This window comes from Odontesthes bonariensis, chromosome 12 (genome assembly GCF_027942865.1).
Source record: "Odontesthes bonariensis isolate fOdoBon6 chromosome 12, fOdoBon6.hap1, whole genome shotgun sequence".
Classification (NCBI taxonomy): domain Eukaryota; kingdom Metazoa; phylum Chordata; class Actinopteri; order Atheriniformes; family Atherinopsidae; genus Odontesthes; species Odontesthes bonariensis.
The window spans coordinates 19346121-19370483 of record NC_134517.1 but is presented as its reverse complement, the minus strand read 5'-3'; the positions used below and the strand labels follow the sequence as shown (position 1 = coordinate 19370483).

Genomic DNA, 24363 nt, shown 5'->3' with positions numbered 1-24363 from the left:
GATCAGCTGAGTTTGAGGATCCCGCCCCTGTTATGACTATCATAAACGCAGGTTCTCCCTGGATGGTTGACTTAGCAAGCGTCCCTTTTGTTTGAGCCGCTACATCTCGGAAGATGCGCCACCAGCACCGGACCGTCTCCTTGTCGTGTTGGATTGCTTTGAAGCGCAGCTGCGCTCTGTTCTCTGTTGGTGAGTCGTGATGCACCAGATAAGCAGGCTTTTCTGTTCGCCGGAACTGTGTGTGCTGTGTTGATAAAACCAAAGAGCTGTCATTTACAGTTTTTTTGTTGTTTTTTTACACTTTAGAAAATTAATCCCAGCCGTCTACAAATGTAGCTTGCAAGCTATATTGTTGAATTTCCAAGCTCATTTGTATAATTGATTAAAAGATTAATAAGCTCGCTGTAGTCCAATATAATCGACTACTCGTCTCTTGGGCTTTGTGGCAGTGTTATTACATCCTCTCTGTCGTCTGAGGTCGTGCAGTTACGTAAGAGGAGGCTCCAGTGATGCTACAGTTCAGTCACAGGCCAAAAAAAAAACTGTTATTTGGCCCCAGCTCCTGCTGCATCTTATGTCCCGTCATCTGCCAACGCATTCAAATCCTGTTGTAGTGGTGGTGTCAGTCAGGTGACACAGTCCACCGCGGGGGCTTTGTTTGCGTGTGAGGACACAAAGCACACTCTCCTGTGCCTAACAGCTGCCTGCAGAAATGCGTGGTTTTATTGCACTTGCTGTTTTGCTGATGCATCCGATGAGGAAGTGAGACTGTACAGTTTGTTCTGCCTGGTCAACAGGGTCAGCTCATCAAGCTGTCACCTGCGAAGAAGCATGTTTTCAAGATCCTGGTTTCAGCTTTTTCAAAAATCTCTTACTTGACAGTTGCTTCTAATATTTCAATACATCCCAAAATTCTTGTCACTGCCAACCCAGTGAACCCAGTTACAGCTGTCCCACTGAGTCATCTGTAGACGCATTTTCTTTCAAGTGATAAGTGATGAAAGATATTTAAATGCAATGGAAATGCCATCATAAAGGGGGTGTCTGTAAATGGAGAGAACTTCAGTTACATCCGAAACACATTGATACCCAGGTTGTGTACTTAAGAAGCACAATGTGACGGTTTGACACTAAAGCAGGACATGACCTCGGTATCTGTCAGACTCTGACCAGTAACCTACAGGACAGTAGTATTGATCTATGGTATCTTATCAGAGGCATGCATATTTCTGTCGATAATTATGTTAAGTAGGTCATCCGGAAACCCCGGTACCATTGTTTACTCATTTTGACAATTAGATGGAGGGGACTGCTGGATGTTTATGGTTAGATATTTGTTCACTCATCCTGGACTTTAATGTAATGGCAATATTGGGCTTTTAATTCCGATGGTTTCTTCAAAATATTGTTTTCACAAAAGACGTCTTCAGCACAAAATGTTAAAGTTTTCTTTCTTTTTTAAAAAGAAGCTAAAAATGTATCTATAGTATGTTGAATGTCAAACAGCTGTCCCACAACCAATTTTTTTTTTATGTGCGTTTGGTTCCATTGTGCTGCCGGTAACACTAAACCACGTCCAAGTTTCAAGTGCAGGTGGTCTGAGGTTATGCCAAGGAACGTCTGATTATACCATTCCCAGAACCGCTGTCAGCTAAAGAGCCCCTAAGCCGAACGCTCCCGCCATAATTGACAGTTTGAACAAAGACTATAAATCACGCTGGTGTATAAACTTTTTTATTATTATTATGTTTATCATTTTGAAATTCTGTTATTCGTCTACAGTGTGCTCCATGTGTCCTAACCAGACAATCTGTCCTTAGTTATAATAAAAAAGAAGGAAGGCCCCTCAGATCTTGTCTTTGAGCTTTTTTTCCGAAAAACCAAAATGAGAATTTTCCTTGCTGCCATTTTCAGCTTGATGCTCTTAGCCTATGACACCCAAAAAATATAGAAAGATATTATTTTAAAACTATATAAAAACACCCAACTGTTAAGGCTTGATCTGCGTGTATGTTTTATCATCTTGTACCAAGTGTAATGATCATTTTAAGTGCTCTCTGTTTTGTAATCTATTCATCCAACTTCAGCATTATTGAAACCTGTTCTCATGTTAATTTTTTCAGAATTTTACTTGCATTCTAGTCGCCTTTTGTTTTTTCGGCCTTTACAGGATTTTAATCCCACTTTTAAAGCATTCTATAAGGGTGATGTGAACACTGTTTGACTCATACTGTTTGATGTCATCGTCCTAACTTTTCTCCTACTATTTATATGTTCTTCTTGTGAAAAGTGCATGTAGAGCTTTAAGATTATTGAGGTGACTTAGGTTTAAGTTGCGCAAATGCTTTGGTTGCTGCAGGCTCCTGTTAGAATATTTGTCTCTTTTATAAGATACTGCAGTGTAATTGGTTCATGGAAATGGTTTTAAAATTCCTGGAAAGATGTCCTTGCTGACTGTGTTCATGGTGCAGTTAAGTGATGACACATTTCGCATTCATAGGTCGATCATTTTTTTATTCTTATCTCAAGGTTCCTTTCACTCAGTGACTCATCGCTCTACTGTCTCTTGTGAACAGGAACTAAAACCAACCACATAATAGTTGGGGCTGGTTTAGCCAATTTTACCTCTGGTTACTGATAACAATGATTTTTGGTAAAAAAAAAATGGCTACTTTTTTTAGACCAGATAAATTGTTAAGTGTCCTCCTTTAAATGTTGCAAATTTGGAAATCATAAACAATACATGGCGTGGATGAATTTTCATTGACTACGTATTTGTGACTCGACAGATTGTTTCCTCTTAAGCACGTGTTGTTGGCTTTGTCTCTCGCGGTAAAGCCCTCTCAGCTCAGCCACGGGGCTCCAGATGTCTCTGCTCTTTTAATCCTGCCTTCCTGATACACCACCCGCATTGACACACAAGCATGCGCTGAAAAGCTGTTCTTTTTAGCTCATTTAGCAATTGGGTACCATATTTCAAAGTTTGTGTTTGTTGCCTGAGCAGCGTTATAATTTCCCCCATTTAACTTATTCCACATGAATTTTTTTTTTTTTTTATGTGTGCCAGTCAATGGCACGCTTTACATTAAAGGTGAAAGTGAGCTCCTGTAATGATCTTTTCATAGAAAGTAAGTACTTGACTTTTTTTTATTTTAAACCATCTTTCAGCTCTTGTGTTTTGCCTGTGCAGCCCTTAATTTTAAGTTCAGTCGCACTGCTCTCAAAAAGCTGCGCTTTACTTGCGAGGAAGTAAACAGTAGATGGTGGTAAACATGGTAGCTCAAGGTCTAAAAATTCCTTTTTAAGGTATCAGTGGAGACCAACGCAGAATTAAAAGGAGAGTGATACTAAACAAATCACAAGTAAAATGTTGATATCATTCTGTGAATGCTGAATAGATAGAAATGAACTTTTGCTGCAACAACTTTGGGGTGTAAAAGCAGTAAAAGACAGTTTACATCCTCCCTGCACACAACAGAGAAGCAAAGTTTGCTCCGTTCAGAACTTGTTTTTCTCTGACGGTGCACGCAAGGCCACTTAGATTGTGTTAGGATTCCTTCCTCTTTGGGCTCAGAGACAGGTCAATCAGCCAAACGCTGACTCGTCCTGAATGAGGACGTTTGTATCTGTTGCTTTAGAGCTTGTGTATGCCAGTGAACAGAACTAATTGGTTGATTTCATTTGTGACAAACAAGCCTCAGAGGCAGCGGGGACACCCACCAGGTTTCTGACAGGCGGAATCTGCCGCTTACGTCCTGCCCTTTTTCCTCTATATTTCAGATGTTATTTTGCTGAACATGTTGTGATCAGACTAATGCAACATGGATCCCGAGGAGTTGGAACTACAGAATGACTACCGTTACCGTAGCTACGCGGCAGTCATTGAGAAAGCGCTACGAAACTTTGAATCTTCAAGTGAGTGGGCGGATCTCATCTCCTCCCTTGGCAAGCTCAATAAGGTACAGTATGATGCAGAGAGGCTGCCATCGACTCCCTCTGAATACCTTTTTCTGCTGAGGAATGATAAGTGTTGTTCAATTCAATCGGAATTCACCTTTTTGCGTCCGGTATTGATATTCTCAGCTGCTGTGTGGCCTCATTGTTTCCATCCTCTTACTGATAACATGGCAATAAATGTGCGACTGTTCTTCTCAGAAGCGCAGCGGTGTTGACTTTGGAGTGTCTGTGTGCACAAAAGTTAGTCCAGAGAGTACACAAAGAATGCGAGGCAGAAGTTCAACTCATAAGCAAAACTGACAATATGTGCAAAATCCTGCTCGCGTTTTATATCTGTGAATATGTTCGTTTTGTTGGATAGTTCTCTCAGGTTGTCAGAAAACATATGAACTCTGGTTAACTGTCAGCTCGGTTTTAACTTTTTTTTTCACCCTTTGTCTGTCGGTCAGGCTCTGCAGAGTAACCTTCGCTACTCACTCTTGCCCAAGAGGCTGATCATAGGGAAGCGCCTGGCTCAGTGCCTGCACCCAGCACTGCCCAGTGGAGTGCACCTCAAAGCTCTGGAGACCTACGAGGTCATCTTCAAAATCATTGGAACAAAATGGCTGGCCAAGGACCTGTTCATTTACAGGTAAAGGAGCAGGCTCGTATCATTTACTGCATCGAGGAGAGCGTTGACCTTGTTATAACTGTCATTTTAACTTTTCTTTTTAGCTCAGGACTGTTCCCACTGTTGGGCCACGCAGCCATGGCAGTAAAGCCTGTGCTGCTCGCACTGTATGAGCGTTACTATCTCCCGCTGCAGAGAGCTTTGCTGCCCAGTCTTCAGGCCTTCATAACTGGGCTCTTACCAGGCTTGGAAGAAGGACTGGAGGTCTATGACAGGTGAATAGCATGTGTTTTTTGTTGGGTTGGCTTTTTTACTGTCAAAAGAGAAGAAGGGAAAACAAGGAGAAAGGAAGATACTGTTAAAAGGTTTTTGACTGCTTACTTCATGATAATACCCAAAAGCCTTAGCTTGGTTCTATTTTAACAACATTTGCTTTAGAAAATTAGCTCCTTTTTTTTTCATGTTCGCTTTCCCAGTTCCAATGGAACAGGTTCGCTCTCAACACCAATTTGTGTTGAGAGGTTTAAAGTTTAAAGAAATACAGACTGAAACTGAATGTGTTTTTTTTTTTTTTTTTTTTTTTTTTTTTCCTCTCTATACCAATGATGACACTGAATGCAGCCAGACCATTCTCCAGTGTTGTGGAAATGGATCTTGAGGTGTTGTAATTTGCCAGTAGCAAAGCTAAAGAGTAGCAAACTGATATTTTAGCTAATGTTCTTAAGAAAGAATTTAGTGGGTGATTCAGCTACTGTAAAGGTTCATATTTAACCTATACTGACCGTCTGCACCAGAACAAGTTATGCCTCACTTTATCCATGTAATCCACATTGCTCTGTCATCTTTCATCGTTCGTTATACGCCAATTTACATTGTGTAGAGATGTTCAGTCATTTGAAAAAGATGTAGCCTACATCCTCTTTTGATTGTTAAGTATAATGTATCGGGACATAATAAAACTCATATGGACCTTACAAGGTAGACACAACCTCATATGAACAACAACACATGACAAAAAATTATGTTGTCATTGTTTCAACAAAATCTAAGCCAAAAAGTATGCCTCATGATTCAGTAGCTTTTAGAACGACCTTTAGCAGTAATAAGTAGTAATCATAGCATCTGTATGATGTCATCAGTCTGTCACCTTGTTGCGTAGGAATTTTTGGTGTATTCTTCTCTAAAACGTTACTTCAGTTTATCAAGGTTTGCAGGCATTATTTCGTGGGCACCACTACACTGGTGTTGAGGTCTGGACTTAGCAACGTCGATTATTTTCTTTTTCAGCCATTCCTCTTTCGCTGATTTGCTGCTCTGCTTGGAACCATTGTCCCGTTGTATCAGCTAATAACATCGGACCCCAGAATACTTTGGCATACAGACAAGTTCAAGGTCAATAGTGTGACTGTCTGGTGTCCCGGGTACTGTGGCTGCAAAACCAGCCCAAATCATCAGCCAGCCACCACCGTGCTTGACAGATGGTCGGAGGTGTTTCTGCTGATATGTTGCATTTGGTCTTTTTCTAACTGTGCGGTCATGAACTTTAACAGTTAACATGCTAACTGAGGCCTGTAGAGTCTGAGATGTAGCCCCTGTTTTTTTTTTTTTTTTTTTTTTGTTATTGTTGTTGTTTTGTTGTTTTTTTTACAGCTTCGTTGAGCTTTGAACAGCCCAGCCTTGGCTGAACTTGCTGGGATTTAAAAAAAAAAATCCCTGAGTCTACTTTTGCTTTGATGACTACAATAAGAAGATGAAAATAATCAGGAAAAACTTAAATTGAGACTTAAACATCATCTAAACTTAAAGGTAGGGTAGGAGATCCTGGATTTTGAGTCCAGCGAAGCTGCATTTTGAAAATACACAGGTAAAAAGTCCCAACCCTTTTCTTCACTTTCCCCCCGAAGGCACGCCTCTAGAGTACATGAACGCGCACGAGCACGAAGGTGCACGAGCGCTGTTCTGACAGCAAGCATCGATCGTTGCCGTATTTAGTATTTAGTTTATGCTAACTATACGTTTAATAATGCTAGGTGCTAGCCAAGCTGGCTCTAGTTTAGCTTCCTGCCAAGCTTCTGGACGCGTAATTCGTTCACGGAGCAGGGTACGCGCCAGAGAGTCTCTATTATGAGTTATATATCTATATATATATATATATATATATATATATATATAGTTAGATATCTGTAAAGGGTCTATGGTACGCGCACAGAGGGAAGGAGGGGGAGGGAGGGGCAGATTGCAGTTTGATAGACGGCATCAGAATCCAATCATTGTTAACGGTCCGTTCAGTATGATTGGATACTGTTTTTCCTAGATTGTACGTTCTACAGGCCACTAAAACTTTTCATATTTGTGTCAAAACTTTTAATTAATTGGTTGCAATGGGGGTGTGAAGAGTATTTCAAGCAATATGTAAAAAAATGTTCCAGAAAAAGATCCCCTACCCCGCCTTTAAGTAGGCCATTGTATCCGGGACATTATATTTCCTTATTAGTAAATCTTTTCAAAGTCGATGGATAATTTTGGTTGAAATGTATTGCTGATGTGTCATTTTGTGTATGTTGATGACTTCTCTCCACTTCACCTGCATCCAGGACCGATGCTCTGCTGGTCAAGCTGTCCCTGTTAGTGGGTCAGCAGGTCTTCTACGGTGCTCTTTGGGGCAGCATGCTGGTCACTCCCATGGTGCGACTGCCCTCCTCTGTCTTTGTAGTCACACATTTTGATCGCATGGCACCACTGAGTCAACAAACCTACATGTTAGGCTACGGCCACCGCGCAGTGGTGAGTGCCTGTGTTTGTCCCGTGCGCACACGTTCTGAAGCACATAAGAACAAAGCCACGTTTACTGACAGCTTAATCCACTCTGGTCAAGTCTTACATCTGTCTGTCTCCAGGTGAAGTCGGTCTGTCTTTCCCTTCAAGATTCGAATGTCTTGGTGCAGAGAAACATGCTTGAAATCCTGCTTTACTGTTTCCCCTTTGCAACATGCCTGGTAGGTGCTAATGTGGATGCCCTGTGTCCCGTTGTTTCTGACAAACATGTTTAGTGATTCAAGCAAACTGTTCTCCATTCATCCTCCCTGTCTTTTCAGTTCAAAAGAAAGGTTCATTTACAACGAGTTTGTCTTGCATTCATTATGACAACACTTTGTGTGTCTGTGTGCGTTGAGATCTGTGGATAGTACTGTACCACATGCCATGGGACGTTTATAAAAATGTCAGTTAGCTAAAAACCTTTTATAAACCAATTTGCTAAACGCACAAAATAAACGTCTGTATTATCCATGGTCCCAAAAGGTTTGTTGCAAATGTCAATCGGATCTGACCCTTTTTTTTTATCACATGACTCTATGTATCTTTCCCAATTAGCATGTCTGTCATCAGTCACTGTGTCATAGCCTTCCCCAGCAAACTGTTTCTCTATACGTTGTTGATGTAGGACCCGGCACAGCCCAGTGTTGCTTTGACCGTTGAGGACATCATCACAGTGGTGTCTTCAGCTTCCCTCACACTACTCAGAAGAGACATGTCTCTCAACAGGCGCCTCTACGCCTGGCTCCTAGGTGCTGATCATTACAATCCACTTAAGTGATGAATCACATTCTGTACTGTATTTTCTACTCGCTTATGTTGGTTTTCATGTATTTTCAGGTACAGACATAAAAGGTGAAATGGTGGCGCCACATCCCACCCTCTCCTCCACCACCGAGGAGCACACATCCTTCTATTTCAACACCTATTCCAAAACTTTCCTCGTGAAGGTAGCTAACTATAATAATTTTTTTTTTTTTTTCGTTTAACCATTAGTAATCGGTTTTGCTGTTAGACTCTGTTTTAAATCTTTATATGTGAAACTTAAGCTAGCAACTGATTTTATTTAGCATACAGAAAAGTGGGAAATTAGGGGAAACAGCTGGATTAGCTCTGTTTAAAGGTACCAAAGCCACATGTAAGCACCAGTAATGGTTACTTATGTATTATGTGTGTTTAGGTCATGCAACAGCTGTTTGAAAACGACATGTTGTGGGTAGAGGGGATTTATTTAAAGCATATTTTCTTGAGCCTTTTTATACTGCTCAAACAACCGTTTACATCTTTCTTTTGGTATTTAATCCGCATTCAGTACTACGTCAAAACGACTCTGCAGTAGTTGTGGGTATTTATCTGCTATGGCTCCAGTCAGCAATAACGAACAATGTGTTTGCACAAGCCTGTGGCCTGTTTCCTACGTTCTCATCTGTTCTTGTATGTGACCTTAGGCTCTGATCAACTTACTCAAACAGAAGGATGTGGATAGCGACCCAGAAAGTGTGATCCATTACCTCAGGCCCTTCCGCGTCATTATAAGTCTGCTTGATAAACTGGAGATTGGTAGGCAGCACTGAGCAGTACAGTACATAAACATTTCAAAATCCCAAATTATAACAAAAATGCTTGTGATATAAATTTAACTGGTCCCGTTCAGGTCCAGCTGTCTTGAGCTGTTTGTTGCTGGAGGTGGTCAGAGCTTTTCACAGCTACTGTCGGGAGGTTCTGAGGGAGGAAGACATCACTAACTCAAGACTCTCAGGCAACCAGTTTGCCAGGTGAGAGCCATGAATGGTAAAACAGATGCAGTGTTTGTTCGCTGTGGGACTTAATGTGATTAAACTGCAAAAGACAAATTGAATCCAGAATCTGATGATGTTTTTTTCTTATGTTTTTTTTTTTTGACAGTAAGGTCAAAGAGAATAAGAATGCTTCAGAGATCATAAAGACAATGAACATGCTTGTGAACTCCATGAACAGCGAATATCTGTGGGAGTACATGACTCAACATTTCTGCGCCTCTCTCAGGTATCGCGGTGTCTCAAAATCCTTATTTATAGTGAGATTTTATACGCATTCAAACTTAACACCGTCAGATGTTAATGAATTAACTATTTTATTTAGTTTTTCAGCCTTGTCCCTCATGTACAGAGATTTATTTTGGCTTCTTTGGATTTGAAAGTTTTTAGTGACATCAATCAAATGTCCTATATTTAAAAGAATTTTTATTTTAGAAAAGTTGTTAATTATTCAGAACTGTCTTATTACACATTCTTTCACAGACTGGTGAACTTTCTCTCTGGGATTTTTATTGCTTGCTCAATTTCTTTAAAAAAAAAACAACATTTGAAATGTTGTCTTTGTTCTAATTTAGATTTAGCATAGTGTTTTAATGTTATGCAAATCATTTGGATTTTTTTTATGACAATTTACCGTGCCCCAACTTTTTTGGAAAAGAGAGAAGATGCGTGTGAAGTCCCCACGTTTGCTCTCAAATACTGTATCAAAAAACAAGCATTAATGGGTTTTTTTCTTTCTGTTTTTATTGTAGTAACAAAGATGATCCCTCAACGCCTTCTGAGCAGGACTGCGGTTCTCCTGCCCCCTCTGTCACAGAGATGTCCAACCTCATAATTTTTCTCCTTGATGCTCTTCCTCTGGTATTCAACACCCGCACACACGTTTGCACATCAGTAGTTTGTTTAATTTGTGAAACATTTGTTGGAGAAAATCCATCAATTCCAAAAAGTGTACACAAAATTAGAAAAGACCAAATAAAAGAAAGATCTTGCGCCTTTCTCAGTGAACAAATTAGCATAATTCTGTTTTTTTTTTGGTTTTCATTAAAAAATTTGACACACTAGCAAATTCTCATATCTGCCTCATGCACACACCTGAAGAAACTCCCATTTTCAAACAGTATCCTAATCACGTATGTGTTTTCTAACAGGAACTCTATGCTGACATTCAGTCGCATTTGCTCCCTGAGATGCTGGGCACCATGCTGCAGACCCTGCGCCGCCACATGGACTCTGTGAGTCTGGAAGATGTCACACACGGGCTGCGTGCGTGCTTCAAGGTCCTGAGTAAGATTCAGATGCCTGTGGCTTACATGGACGCTGATGGATCGGCACACACAGAAGAGGTGGAGTTAAAGTCGACAGAAAATGGAGGCACAAAGACACAGGTGAGGCATTTCTTTGTCAATACCATTGTGGTGTCTTTTAAATGTTTGGTTTGAATGTGTATCTCACCACATCAATTATACTTTATATAGGATGTAGAGATTGAGGGAGAGAACGGTGGCGTCGTTAATGGCCACCAGGAAGATGAAAAGGACAGCCGAGATGGTGGAAATGAGGCAGACCCTGCAAATGGTGTTTACCCAACTCTGAGGTCTGAGGACAGCGGATTGGGCATCAGCGCCTCGCCGTCGGAGCAGCATCTCCTGCTGGGGATGAGCAAGGAGGGTGAGGGAAATGAAATTGGAAAAAATGGCGCAGGAGTGTGGAGAAGGGGAGGCAGTATAGACACCATGACCCAGTGCCTGCAGGACATCCTGGCCTTCATAACCACAAGGTAAACCTCTGAGCCAGCTGAAGTTGTACTGTATCAGTTCTCCATAGGCATTCTAAATATCTTTCTCTCCTGTTGCATTTCAGATACTTGTTGGTGCAGGTGGAAGATGTCAGGGGACCAGATGAAGAGACCCCGCGTGGCCCGAGTCCTGCCTCTGTGGATCAGAAGTTTTTGTTAGACGGACAAGAAATTAAAAACAAACTCACAGAACTGTTTACTCCAAATAAATTCAAAGCCCGTGCCCAGCTCCAAGCCTTCCCTGCTGAGAAGAAAAAGGAGCGTGGGCACTTGGGGTGTCTGGACTGGGCCCCTGGTTACATGCCCCGTGGGAAAGCTGAGATCTCTGAGGCTTGCCGACAGGCCTTTGTCGCCACGTGCCACCTTCTGCTAGAGTGCACCACCTTCCCTGTTTACTTCAGTGAAGAGGAGACTCTTGCTCTGCACACAAACATGTTTGGTGACACAGGTCAGCACATGGTCCGATGAGTTAACGCTACTGTCAACTATATGCTTTAACTCACAAATAATCTTGTCAAACCATTTTGTTTGCCTTAGGCAGCGACGTTAACAGTCTACCAGTGTGGCTGAGGTCCATGATGACTCTGTGCTGCATGTCCAGAGACTACAACATCCAGCACACTGCCGTGGCTTCCCTTTTGGAACTCATCAACCACTCCCAATCCTTAACACTGGTGATTCAAGACAAGCACAGACGTTACCAGAACTCTGACTCCAATCCTCTGAGTGGGCGGCTGCAGATGGTCACCGTGCCACCCATCTCTCCAGTCCTGCTTCGTGCCATAGAGGAAAGCACTGATTTCTATCAGGTGAGGCTATCAAAGGGAAACTGTTGGTGTGACTAAAAAAAAAACATAGAGTAAATGCAGTGTTTAAGATATTTGTATTTTTCACTGTAACCCAGAGAGTGTCCCAGGTACTGTGGAGTCAGCTGGACACAGAGCGAAAGGAGCAGCACATTTCCTGTGTGGACCTGTTTTACAGGCTGCACTGTTTGGCTCCATCAGCATCCATCTGTGAGGAGATAATCTGCCAGGCGCTGTTGCACAAAGACAAGGTTTTCTTCCATTATTTTCTGAACGTGTACTTCAATTTAGGACACACAAACAGCCCTTATAGAGTAGGTAATTTAATAAGGTGAACAAAAAAGGTTGATGTCTTTGTCTTCTCCAGGCAGTTCGGCTGGAAGCGCTGCACCGCTTCACAGTGCTGTGGCACCTGATCCGGGAGATCCAGACCAACAGGACCATGTCCTTCAGCCGCTCTTTTGACCGGTCAGTACATAGTTGTGTCATACATTTAAGACCATCCGTGGTCATTGTCTTTATGATTGGTCTTTTTTAATATTTTTGGTTATTTTTGATTGTTTCTGTCTCAGTTTTTGATGTATTTAGTTGTGTTTTAGGTGCCGTTTACACATACCCGGGTATTTTGAAAAACGAAGACCTTTCCCTTCGTTTGTGCCTTTCGTTTACACACAAACGGAGTTTTTTCCTCCGAAAACGAAGCTAAAAAAAAACTCCGGCAAAAGTGGAGATTTTTTAAAAACTCCGTTTAGCGTTTGTGTGTAAACTGGTTGAAAGACGAAAACGGAGTTTTCAGAATGGAATGCGGAGTTGTCGTCATAGTACAGAGCCCCGCCCGTATCCACCATAGTGGCAGGATAACGCCATTCATTGTTTATCTGGCAAGCATGGAGGTACTAGCAGCATTTATTTTGTTGAGAGCTATACTCGCTTGTGTGATTTTGAAAATTACACTCCTACAAAGTATTGAACAACAAAGGCGCATTACGGCGCGGAGGGCAACAATTGCGGAGCTTCTGTTGGCAGACAGAGCCCGGCCATACCACCGCCAGCGACGGCGATTCTGGATTAGACCCGGACGGACTGCTTTATGGTGGGAAAATTTTGAAAATGGCTTTGTTGTCCCGGAGGAATGGAGGGAAAATTTCAGGATGTCACGATTTTCACTCCTTTCCCTAGCAGAACTGCTACGCCCGCACATCCAGGGTGAGAGTACTCACATGCGCGCTTCTGTTGATGTTGTGAAGAAAGTTGCCTGTCAGCGGTTCTCTATTAGGCTTCTGATTGGCTTGTGTGGAATTCTCATTGTTCTAACACTGCCACCGTCAGGCTTGGCGTAATTTAACAGCTCCTGATAGCGTATTTCTCCGGATCAATGTAGACGGGTTTTTTTTTAAAAACGGGGCTGTGTGCACGGGTTTTTTTTTGAAAACGAAGGTTAGAAAATATGCGTTTTTCAAAATACCCGGGTATGTGTAAACGGCGCCTTAATCAACATTTTTTATTCTCGCACATTAGGAAAGATCGACTTGAATGGCAAAATTGCATAAAGATTCTGGTCCTGTTATTCTCATAACTGATCACATGAACAGTTGGCTGTTTCTGCTAACAGAGAAAAGGGACTTAAAAGTAGTAACAGTTGAAGCGACGGCATTGGAGACAAAATACTCCAACGTGGGCGTGTACAATAAACAGACAGTTTTTCCTTCCGTTGTAGCCCAAAGATTGTCAGTCACAGCTGTTTTACTGTTTTTTTTTTTTTTTAACATATTTAATGTTGCCAACATATCCATTTTAGTTCTTGGTTTTTTTTCGTCATAAACATTTTTTTATATCACATTACCTTCTAAAGTAATTGTATACATTATCTTTTTGAAAGAATAATCCCAAAACTCTCCAATAGAAAGAAGTTCTTGAAGATCACTGTCACAACTTTTTCTGTGTTAATGTTACAATGTTAATATTAATGTTGGTGAAGTAAACTGAAGACTGAGCTGATCCAGATGAGCTCACTCAGAGATGTGTGACAAGGCCTTTACAGGGTGACTTGGGGAAAACATATTTAAAATTTAGTGACAGTGGCTATCTCTTGGATCACCCTGAACATACACTCACAACTCACTCACGACTCAAAACATGTCAAAAATACTGTGCGGAAGAAGACAGTTTACTTTGGAAATGTGTCTCCTAGGTCTCTGTGTGTTGTGGTGGACAGTCTGAGCTGCACCGACGGCTCAATAAGTGCAGCAGCTCAGTGCTGGCTGGTTAGAGCTCTGTCCCTCAGTGATGTGATTCGAATCCTGGAGCCTATTCTGTTGCTGCTGCTTCATCCATCCACTCAGCGCTGCTCCATTCAGAGCATCAAACAAAATCTAACTGCTGGTAAGTGGTTTAATCTGCACGTGTTGTGTTTTTATAGACTTGTTTTAAGCTGACTGAAACATTTCAGTTGTTCTTGTGCTGTTCAGCTGCATGGTTGTCCAGAAGAAAAGAAAAAAAAAAGTAAAAAATCTAAATCATTGTTTTTCAAAGGTAACCTGAGGGGTTTAAACAACAGAAGTCGAAGTTCCACTAAAAGTTCTGGAACATCTGGAGACAACATGGCAGCTGACGCCACCACCTTGAATGTCCTGAATGTTGTGGACCGAGAAAATCTGTGGGCACAGCTGGACAGTTGCCCAGAGCTGGCAAATCCACTGGACACTTTAGTGGCGTCAAGGAGCGAGAGCGAAGAGACAGAAGAAGAGGAGGATGGGTACGAGGAGGAGGAGGCTGAGAGCGAGCACACGGAGTCGGCTGACACCAGTGGTGCCCAAGTATCCACAGAGAACTCCAGTTCAGGCTCTGTGCCAAACAGCAGTATTGAGGAGGGAGGTTTGGTCAACGGCATACGAAGGGTAGAGTCGGAGCGCACGCAGGCATCTGATTCACTGTCAAGTGAAGATGAGGAGGATTTGGAGCTGGAGGCCATGGCCAGGTCTCGCCTGTTAAAGCAGGAACGTGAGAGGAGAGAAGCCATCGACTCTCTGTTCCGGCATATGCTTCTGTACCCTGTGGCGGGTGGGTGGCGCCACCTCCTCCAAGGCTTGGCGCTGCTGGATAGCCTACTGAGGAGCAGCGCTGAGTGCCCTCTGGTAGATGCTCTTACCTCCACTTCACTGGACACAAGCTCTGCTGCACATTTAAACCTGGTCTCTAACCTTCTGCAGCGCCACCAGCAGGCTCAGGATGGCAAGTGCTTCTACGGCTGCCTGCTTTCTCCATCATCCACCCCTTCTGTGCCCCCATCCCTGCTCATTGAATTGCTGGTGTCACTTTGCCTGAGAGTTCTGCGCTCGCATTACCCTTCATATTTGAGTCTGACTCCTCTTGACCTGCAGGGGAACAGGGAGGTTCAGGTGAAGAGTGTGGCAGTGCTGACTCGGATGGTGAACCAGCTCGGCTGCACAGCACGAGGACAAGGAGGCAGCAAAGCCAACCTGGAGTCCATTCGCCGACTCCTTTCAGGTTGTAAAGTGCAGCAATACGCCCTGCTTTCACTTTCCGCATCCATGTATATCAGCCAGAAGGGAGTGGACAAGGGAGCATCGAAAGGTGTGGAGCTACTAGATGAGCAGGGAGGCCTGTCAGAGGAGAGTCTGGTGAATCTGGGTACAGGAGGGGGACAGGAACAATACCCCTTGCAAATAGAATTACTCAAACTGCTCCAGGCTCTCATAGTACTGGAATACCATGTGTGGCCAGGTGGGGTTGTCTCAGCAACAGGTGGAGCATCGGGCCAGCCCGGTGAGCCTCGTGAATCCTCAACGGCCAGCACCCCCCTTGCTCGTGAGTGGCAAACTGCTGTCCTTTTCCAGCAGTCCATCAAAGCAGCCCAGTACGTCCAAAGCCACCCCATTACAGCCCAAGGGATGTTTGTGTCTGCTGCAGCCAGGTGTCTGCAGCCTCAGTACGGGTATGCAATGCACCCTCACTGGGTGTCACTGCTGTGCTCGTCTCTGCCATATTTGGGACGCTCATTGGGGATCATTGTGGCTCCGCTCATCGGTCAGATCTGCAGGAACTTGGACGAGTTGGTCAAGCTGTACGAGCATGACGGAGGGAGGACACACCAGAGGTAGTCTGAATACACAAGGTTTAACTTGCACAGCTGATCTTGTCACTTTCCTTTTTACCATTACACTGTCACGTAAATCATTTTTGTTGTCGTGCTTTTAATGAAATATTTGACTTATTTTTAAAATTTTCATCAGCCTCGGTGGCAAAAGGGAGAACATTGCTCCCGACTACCCTCTGACTCTGCTCGAGGGCCTTACCACCATTACACATTATTGTCTCTTAGACAACAAAAGGGTGAGAAAAGGAGCAAACCCTTTCACAGGTACACGTGCGGTGTCTATGACGATTTTAATGCGCATTTTCTTCGCTTGGCTCTCTCGTCAGTCCCTCGTTGCCTGCGATCCAGTCGACGTCCGTAACGCACGCAATGCTGTGATCGAGGCACTGCCGCACATGCTCAGCAGCATGGCGTTGCTATGGGGCGTGGTCATAAAGGAGGAATTTCAGAGGCGCACATCTGACTCGGCCCAGGGCAACAGACACACTTCTACCTCGGTCTACTTCAAATGCACCAAGGTGCGTATTTGTGTGGGGTTGTTATTTATGCTGTATGTGTTTGTTGATCTTGTAATGTGTCTGCACGTTTTCCAATTTAACCATAGGCACATTTTCTATTTGAGAGTAAAATTCTTTATGCGTGCTGAATTAGATCTTGCGACAGCGGATACTAGAGTTTCTCCTCCCTCTAACTGGACCATATGGAGTTCAGCTGATGGCTTCTGTAGGAGCAGTCTGGAGCAATAGAAAGAGTAAAAGGAGACCTAAAAACAAAGTAAGAATCGCAGTATGTTGAGAAACAAAATCTCATTGGCATTAGGGCACCTGTTGGCATCTTTACAGTCTGGTTTTTGTTTTAGGTTTTACCCGTGGCCAGCGAGTCTCGTCTAACCATAGTGGAGCTGGTGAAATCACTGAATACCTTGCACACAGATGCTATCCTACAACTGGTCAGAGAGGTCGTGAAGAAACCACATCAGATCAAGGGAGAACAGGTACCTACAAATATGCACATAGAGACTCGAGACTTGTACGCTGAATGTTTGTTTTTTGTTTTTTTTTTAATGTATTTTTCTACTTTTCTCTTGTCAGAAGTCGACACTGGTCGATATACCTATGTTACAGTTCAGCTATGCCTATATCCAAAGGTAAGTGTGAATACTTGACAAAGGTTTGCTGAAATCATTCTACAACTGTTCACTCCCACAGTAATGAATAAAGTGCATCTGTATGCAGCATTTCAGCTCAGGCTCTGCAGGAAAACGTTTCGCCCCTTCTCAGCCTCTTACGGGAGTCTGTTCAGCTCAACCTGGCCCCGCCTGGGCACTTCTTACTTCTGGGGTCAGTTCTCATCTCCACTCTGACCAGCATTAGTCAAAAATGTTTTTATCCACCACACTCTTGATTTATGTTTTGCCACAAAATCTGGGAACTGCGTCTATGCTCCCGTCATTCTACTGTTATCCAAGGCTGTTTTATTCAGTAAACATTTTTCTTGGAATGTATTTGTTAATTATTTGTGAGGAGATCTGATGTTAAGTAACATTTTTCCTTCTCGCAGAATCCTCAATGACTTTGTCAATAGACTTCCCAACCTGGATAGTAAGAAGGACACCAGAGATCTGCAGGTGAGACACTTTGATGCATCTCTGTTCGCAGATCTCTGGTCAATGAGCTGTCGATCATTATCCGAAGCCAACGCAGGTGAAACAATTTTTGTAATGCTTGCGATTGAATTGTCATGCAGGAGGTGACTCAGCGGATCCTGGAGGCGGTAGGCGGGATCGCAGGCTCTTCTCTGGAGCAGACCAGTTGGCTCAGCCGCAGCCTCGAGGTCAAAGTGCAGCCACAGGTGTGCCCGGACGCAGATGAACCGGATGACACAGAAGTGGATGGGGATCACGCTGGTAATTTTAAATACTTATGACAAAGACGAGTATCAACTCAGCTGTAATTCCTAATCTGTACTGGAAAAAAAATAAACCCAAGGGATCAATACAACAGTCATCTAGGGTGGACTTTCAAATCAAAACTGCTCTTGAATCTTCCACGAATGGACCTGATTTTTATTTTTTTTTTAAACTTCGATCTCAAATATGATCAACGAGCAAAGGCCCAAGCAGAAATGGTTTTGACAAAAAAAAAAAATCAAATCCACACTTATGTACATTGAGCATCCTGTCATTGTTGATCATATATAAACATGCCAGGCTCCATTTTGCATCAGCATAAAAAGATCCTTTTTACTGACATAAGTGTTGGAGCGTTGTTATGTTTCTGACATTCTATTATAAACAAAAATAGATATAAAATTAAATGAATATCAAAAAATTCAGACAGTAAAAGCTAAAAAGTTGCAAATAAACAAAAAATAGATATACTTTAAGAAAATTAGGCAGGAAAAAACTTTCCTTCCATCAGCAGACTTGATTTTTGAGTTTATCATACGCTGGAATAAACCAGGTTGAGCATGTTTACATGGTCGTCTTTGTTTACACTCAGATATTACACTCACAGCTCTGTCGTGAACTTGGATACATTTTCCGTAATGGTTTGGGGATACTGGTGTAATCCATTTTGACAGATTACATGAGTACAACATTCTACTGCGGGATGACTTTTGAGGTTGCATTTCATTTGCTGCCTACGGTATCTACATGTGTTGTTCCGTCTGTTGGATCTATAAAGACAACCCCATTTAGAGAACAATAGAAATATTAAAAGCTTGATGACGCTCATTGTTTTCCTTTTTCCTTCTCTCCTCGTCAGAGTCAGTGACTCATGCTAGCACCATGGTATCCTCCTCTGCTCCTTCAGTCTACAGTGTGCAGGCTCTTGTGCTGCTGGCTGAGGTAAGATTTTGGCAAAATGAATTAGAGGGTTGACATTTGTTTCTGTGCTATGGATACCATTTAATACACTGCCTCGCTGCGTAGATCTTGGCTCCCCTTCTGGACATGGTATATCGCAGTGATGAGAAGGAGAAAGCAGTTCCTCTTATCTCACGTCTCATGTACTATGTTTTCCCCTACCTGAAGAACCACAGGTAACTACCAATGCAGGGTTATCTATGTGCCAACAGCTTTTTTTGGATTGAATGCATGACTCTAATTTTTTATTTATTTTTTTGTCCTGTAGTGCCTATAATATGCCCAGCTTTGAAGCAGGTGCTCAGCTGCTGAGCAGCCTCAGTGGGTATGCGTATACCAAAAGGGCCTGGAGGAAGGAGGCCTTTGAGCTCTTCATGGACCCACTCTTCTTCACCATGGAGGCCTCCTGTTCACGCAGGTTTGTATGTTTATGGGTTTGATTTTCATTGCTGTTTTCATCATATACTAATCTACTCTCTCTTGAACTTCAGTAACATCAAACAATACATTCACAAAGACTGGTGGCAGCAGAGCTGTCGATGTGCAAACTGAAAGTTTAGTTCTAGTTGGAGGATTTGTCACAACTAATCAATAAATGCTCTGATTGAATAGCCTGATTACATAAGGTGTCCCTGAGTTGTTTTCCAGAGTGCAGCTTAATCCCACACATTGGCTTTATTGAGCAAACCAAAAGCAATAAAGTTCAGCTGTTTCCTTGAAGTGTTTTTAATTGTATCACGTACACAACTTTTGCATGCCAAGTCTAATAAATGCTGTTTGACTGCCCTCTTTTGTCTGTAGTTGGAAATCCATTGTTGACCACCTGCTGACTCATGAGAAGACCATGTTTAAAGACCTAATGAGTGAGTAACACTCTGTCTGATGAGAGCTTTTCTGAGATAGAGGAGATTTCTTACTTTTTTTCTTTGAAGAAGTAAAGTTCATTATGTTGGAGTAAGGATACTTTGCGTAGACATTGTGCTGGTTGTAAAAATAATCAGTCCAAAGAAGAATGTTTATTCTTGCAGATTCAAAGTGTTGTGCATTTCATACACAAAATGCTGATACAATTCTGCACTTATTTCACGACAGGCATGCAGAGCGGCTCCCTGAAACTGTTTGCTAGTGCCGACCAGAAACCCATGCTGCTGAAACGGCAGGCGTTTGCAATGTTCAGCGGTGAACTCGACCAGTATCACCTCTATCTGCCCCTTATCCAAGGTGGGTAACTGTTACTGGGTGTTTGCAGCTGTAAGTGAATGTGTTCAATCTAGGTGGAAAGGCAGACATCAAAACTAAGTGTTTTCTGCCTCATCCTTTCAGAGCGTCTCACAGAGACTTTACGCATGAACCCGAGCCCTGCTGTTTCAGCCCAGATGTTCCTGATGTTTCGTGTTCTCTTGTTGAGGATCTCATCCCAGCACCTGACGTCTCTCTGGCCTATAATGGTCACAGAACTTGTAAGATACCATTCCTTGAGATTCACATTTCACACACAGCATCATCAGCGTGTAAGTCACTGTTTTTCCCTTTTTTTTTTTCCAGATACGCACTTTTGCACGTCTAGAGAAAGCTCTGCGGGAAGAGAAAGACATTTCAAAGTGAGTTAATTATTTAATTCACAAATTGCTATCTTACTGACCCCCGTGTTGAATCCCTCACTGTTTTAAAACGTTGCGCCTTTGCTTTTGTACCACCAAGGCTGGCTAAAGTGGTGCGTGGAGCCCTTGACAGAAATGGACCCGTGAGCTTCTCTCAGGCCGAGTTGGGCATGTACCTGTCAGCCTGCAAGTTTCTGGACACCTCCCTGGCTTTTCCCCCAGAGAGGATGCCACTTTTTCAGATGTAGGGGACCAGAAAGCATGCATACACATGTTGTTGGATAAATAAGTGCTTAATGATTTTGTCTGGGTATTATATTTTAATGAATGAATTGTTTGTCATTCAGGTATCGCTGGGCATTTGTCCCTGAGGTGGATGTGAACCGCTACAGTGGTCCAGAGAATGCACTAATAGAAGGCGAACAGGAATGCACACCGCATGTTGTCAGAGTGCTGGAAGGGATACAGCAGCGTTTTGGGGTAAGACACTAGGGTTGGAAACATAAATGTCAGTCCCGTTGTTGCTTGGAAAGATATTTGAGTAAGATGTCGACCACTTCTCGTCGACACAGAGTTGCTAAGTTACAATTTCTGTTTGTGATTCAGGGTAGCCTCACAATGTGGAGCACTTCTTCATTCTACAACTCCGTAATATCTGTTGTTTTTAAGGCCCTGTTCACACCGTCAGCACAGATCCTTCGTTTGGTGTGTGTGGATTGTATCCACATTGATTGTTTTAGAAAGTCTTCGCTGCAAAAAACTAATGAAATTTTATTTGCAAAATAGGATCCCAAACATTTTTTTGGGGTGGTTCGAAATGCGATGGCCACTCAAATTGGATTTCAAAGTGTCTTTTTAACAAAACTTGCAATGCAACACTGAGCTGAGTCAGAGTTGAGGCGGGAGGCTTCTGTAAAGGCAAAGCAGGAAGTAACATAGTGTTTGGAAACTGCTGCAAGCATTACGACATTACCACGACAACCCATGCAAATAGCATGACTCATCTAAACACAGAAGGTCGTTGTTATCGCATGCAAATAACAGCTTGCATGGTCTGCCCTGAAGATAGGATTGGCCTTCAGTTTGAACATAGCCAAAACCCTCTTTAAGAATATATACATTAATGGCATTTCTGCAAGTAGGGGTGTTGCAGTATATGGTACCTACATATACTGACAATATTTAAAAAAAATAAAATCAAATATCTATGTTGTCCTGATACATATGACAGTGTTGTGATTTGATCTCAGCTTATGAAATGATAAAAAAAATTCAGATTGTTTTTTTTTGTGAAATTTTGAAGTTTTGAAGTTCTTTGCATTCTATTTGAATGGAAGTTATTTACCAAAAAAAAAAAGAAGTAAATAAGTCTGAAAGTAACAGTTATTTTTATTGATATCCTGATAATATCAGTATTGTGAATGAACAATCGCATAGTATAAAAAGCAGATACAGGACGGTCATATATGCAAGACTTTCTGCAACTGAGCGTAAAAAGCTGCAGCAGAGCAGTGTTGATTCTCAACAAAAGAGATAAATGCTTTAATATCAAGGCTCAGGTTTTCTAATATTTAGACATATTCTCTTGTAACAAAATAACGTTTCATCAGAAAAAGCCTGGAACTGTTAAACCGGGCGACTCTTAACAAAAAGTAGTGTGCTTTTAAGTCACACATCAAATATCACGGAAAGAAAATTAAGCTAAAATGATGCAAAAAAAAAAAAAAAGAAAGAGGTGAAAACTCTCCCAGGGCCAGCAGCACCCCTGAATTCTTGCTCTATTTGGTGCAATTGTTTTACATATTTATTTTTACCATGACACTTACCCATTTAAATGGGAAATCGAGTCAAAAATCTAACTGAAGTTAGTCATCCAAGTTTTTTTTTTTGTTTGTTTTTTTCATATGACCACATCTCAGTCTGTGTATCTCTCCCTCTGCTGTGGTTTCAGACACTGAACGGGCTGAGTGAGGAGTCCTCCACCGAGCACTTGGAGTTCCCCCTCCTAACTCAACGCTCCCTGTCCTCTATCACTCAGCTGTTGCCTTTCCTGCGCATCCTATGCTGCTCCTTCCAGGGCCCTCCCACTTCCAGCCAACCTTCGCTCCACTTCCCAGTAGCGAACTACCCGCCACCAAGTTCGCATACTGTCCTGAGAAGGCTGGAGATCATCATTGAGGAAGAGTTTCTGGACTCTATGGAGAGTTAAAGACGGAGCTTTTTTATTTTTATTTTTTTTTGCAGGCATGCAAAAAGAATAACTAGAATGGACGTAACCAGTGATAATGTATTGTGAACAGGTGGTAAATTAAATGTTTTGAAATTCTGCTTTTTAACGTTTTAACTTGGATGATCTCCACAGATACACATGTACCTCTGAGGTGCTCTCATGCTAAATCTACTCTGGAAAAAAGGGACTTTATGATAGTTATTTGGAATGTTTTTTTTGTTTGTTTTTTTTTGTTTTTTTTTCAAGATCTGAGGTATGAATTACTAATTACAGAGGAAAGCATTTTTCATGTCCTAGTAGTGTCATCTCAGTCGTTTACTCTCTTTGCTTTATTTGGTATTAGGCTAAAAGATAATTACCATTAAAGGCAGTTGTGCTTCTAATTGTTACCAATTGTTCTTATAAGACATGCACCTTATAATTCCGATAGTTCCGGTCAAGATGTTTTAAATTGACAAACAGCAGTTTTACTGTGAAGAATCTTAAGTAATGTTTGCATTTTTTTCCCCCATAACCCTGGTTAACTGCAATCTGTATTTCAAGTTTACTTTAGTATGTCGGACTCTAAGAATGTAAAAACTTAAGAAACTTGTTAGATTTATATTTATTTATGTTAAGAGTTTTATTGGTAGGTTACTGATGTGCTTTGTGTGCACTGGGAAAACCCTTTGAATTATTGAGTGTGCCTCAGTAAAATACATGCTTGTCATTTTGATGTTTAAGGGAAATTAGCCTTTCTCTAGTTGTTCATGAAAAGATTTTAAAATTGCCCGTTATTTTTTTTTTTTTTTTCGTTCCATATTTCTGAATGTGTGCGTAAGTTATTTTGGATGTTTAAAGGACCATGCTAAGTTTTGATGCAACAGAAAAAAAGACTCATTAAATGAATATTAAACTTAATTTTTGTGTTTTTGCTTTGAATTCTGTAGTTGCTTGTTTAGTTTTGGGGTTTTTTGTGTGTTGGAGGGAAGTTTCTCTGCGATGTAAAGCTCAGGTAAGAATTGTGCGGGACAACAAGCTAATTTATGAATTTATTGATTATAGAACAAATATATTGCACAACCATATCAGAATATTTGGGTAGTTTCACAAGATGTAAAAAAAAGGAGAGAAACAGACCTTTTTTCCAGACTCAGGAAGCCTTGAATCCCCAATGAGACAGCCAAAGCAAGCCCACTCTGCCACAGAAATTCCAGAAACATCTTCCAAACATGAAAATCCAGATCGACACCTGTTGAAAACACACACTCATGGAGACAGATGCCGGACACTGGAGCGGTGGGCAGCCATTCACAGCATGAGCCCCGGGAGCATGGCCGTGGCAAGGAGGTGGACTGGCAGCCCTCAGTTCACCAATCATGGCGTGTGTGAGAATCAAAGCGCCAACCCACTCTAACCACTGAGCCACCGGCCACATAATGAATAATGGTATTTGCTGAAACCCGGGATTGAACCAGGGACCTTCAGATCTTCAGTCCAACGCTCTCCCAACTGAGCTATTTCGGCTACTCATGGGTCAAGAGACATGGACGACACATGCCGGAGAATAACAGTATTCAGACATGGAGTTCAAGATAAAGATTAATTAGTCGAAAGCAATAATTTAAAGCACAGGATCTGAATTTCAACATCAAGATGAGCAACTATTTTCACGGCCAATCAGTCACACATCCTAGCTAACATGTGGAAAAGTTAGCAGTCCATCACAGGGCAATTAGTAAGGTAGAGTAGAGTATCACAATTCACGATTACGCTCGTATCAACG

General features: G+C 42.1%; 1 protein-coding gene across 1 annotated transcript; it reads left to right on the top strand.

Annotated features, from left to right (window-relative positions):
• Nucleotides 1-23498, top strand: dop1b (DOP1 leucine zipper like protein B). Its single transcript, XM_075479506.1, has 38 exons — nt 1-189; nt 3781-3959; nt 4407-4588; nt 4672-4842; nt 7162-7351; nt 7465-7563; nt 8010-8133; nt 8222-8331; nt 8830-8941; nt 9036-9156; nt 9287-9406; nt 9930-10038; nt 10329-10565; nt 10656-10957; nt 11041-11423; nt 11513-11784; nt 11880-12032; nt 12149-12249; nt 13973-14163; nt 14314-15898; nt 16035-16134; nt 16225-16416; nt 16550-16672; nt 16758-16892; nt 16990-17045; nt 17134-17238; nt 17459-17525; nt 17645-17804; nt 18667-18749; nt 18834-18943; nt 19036-19185; nt 19569-19630; nt 19860-19988; nt 20091-20227; nt 20313-20368; nt 20469-20612; nt 20716-20848; nt 22320-23498. The coding sequence occupies exons 2-38, from the start codon at nt 3822-3824 to the stop codon at nt 22575-22577; spliced, it is 6900 nt and encodes a 2299-aa protein (XP_075335621.1). The 5' UTR covers nt 1-189; nt 3781-3821; the 3' UTR covers nt 22578-23498.
• Nucleotides 23499-24363: the final 865 nt, after the last annotated feature.

Excerpts from the sequence above, each read along its gene's own strand:
- dop1b (XM_075479506.1), top strand. The coding sequence starts at position 3,822 with ATGGATCCCGAGGAGTTGGAACTACAGAATGACTACCGTTACCGTAGC. Across the intron at positions 14,164-14,313 it reads CAAACAAAATCTAACTGCTG|GTAACCTGAGGGGTTTAAAC; the intron begins GTAAGTGGTTTA and ends TGTTTTTCAAAG. Across the intron at positions 16,417-16,549 it reads TCTACTTCAAATGCACCAAG|ATCTTGCGACAGCGGATACT; the intron begins GTGCGTATTTGT and ends GTGCTGAATTAG.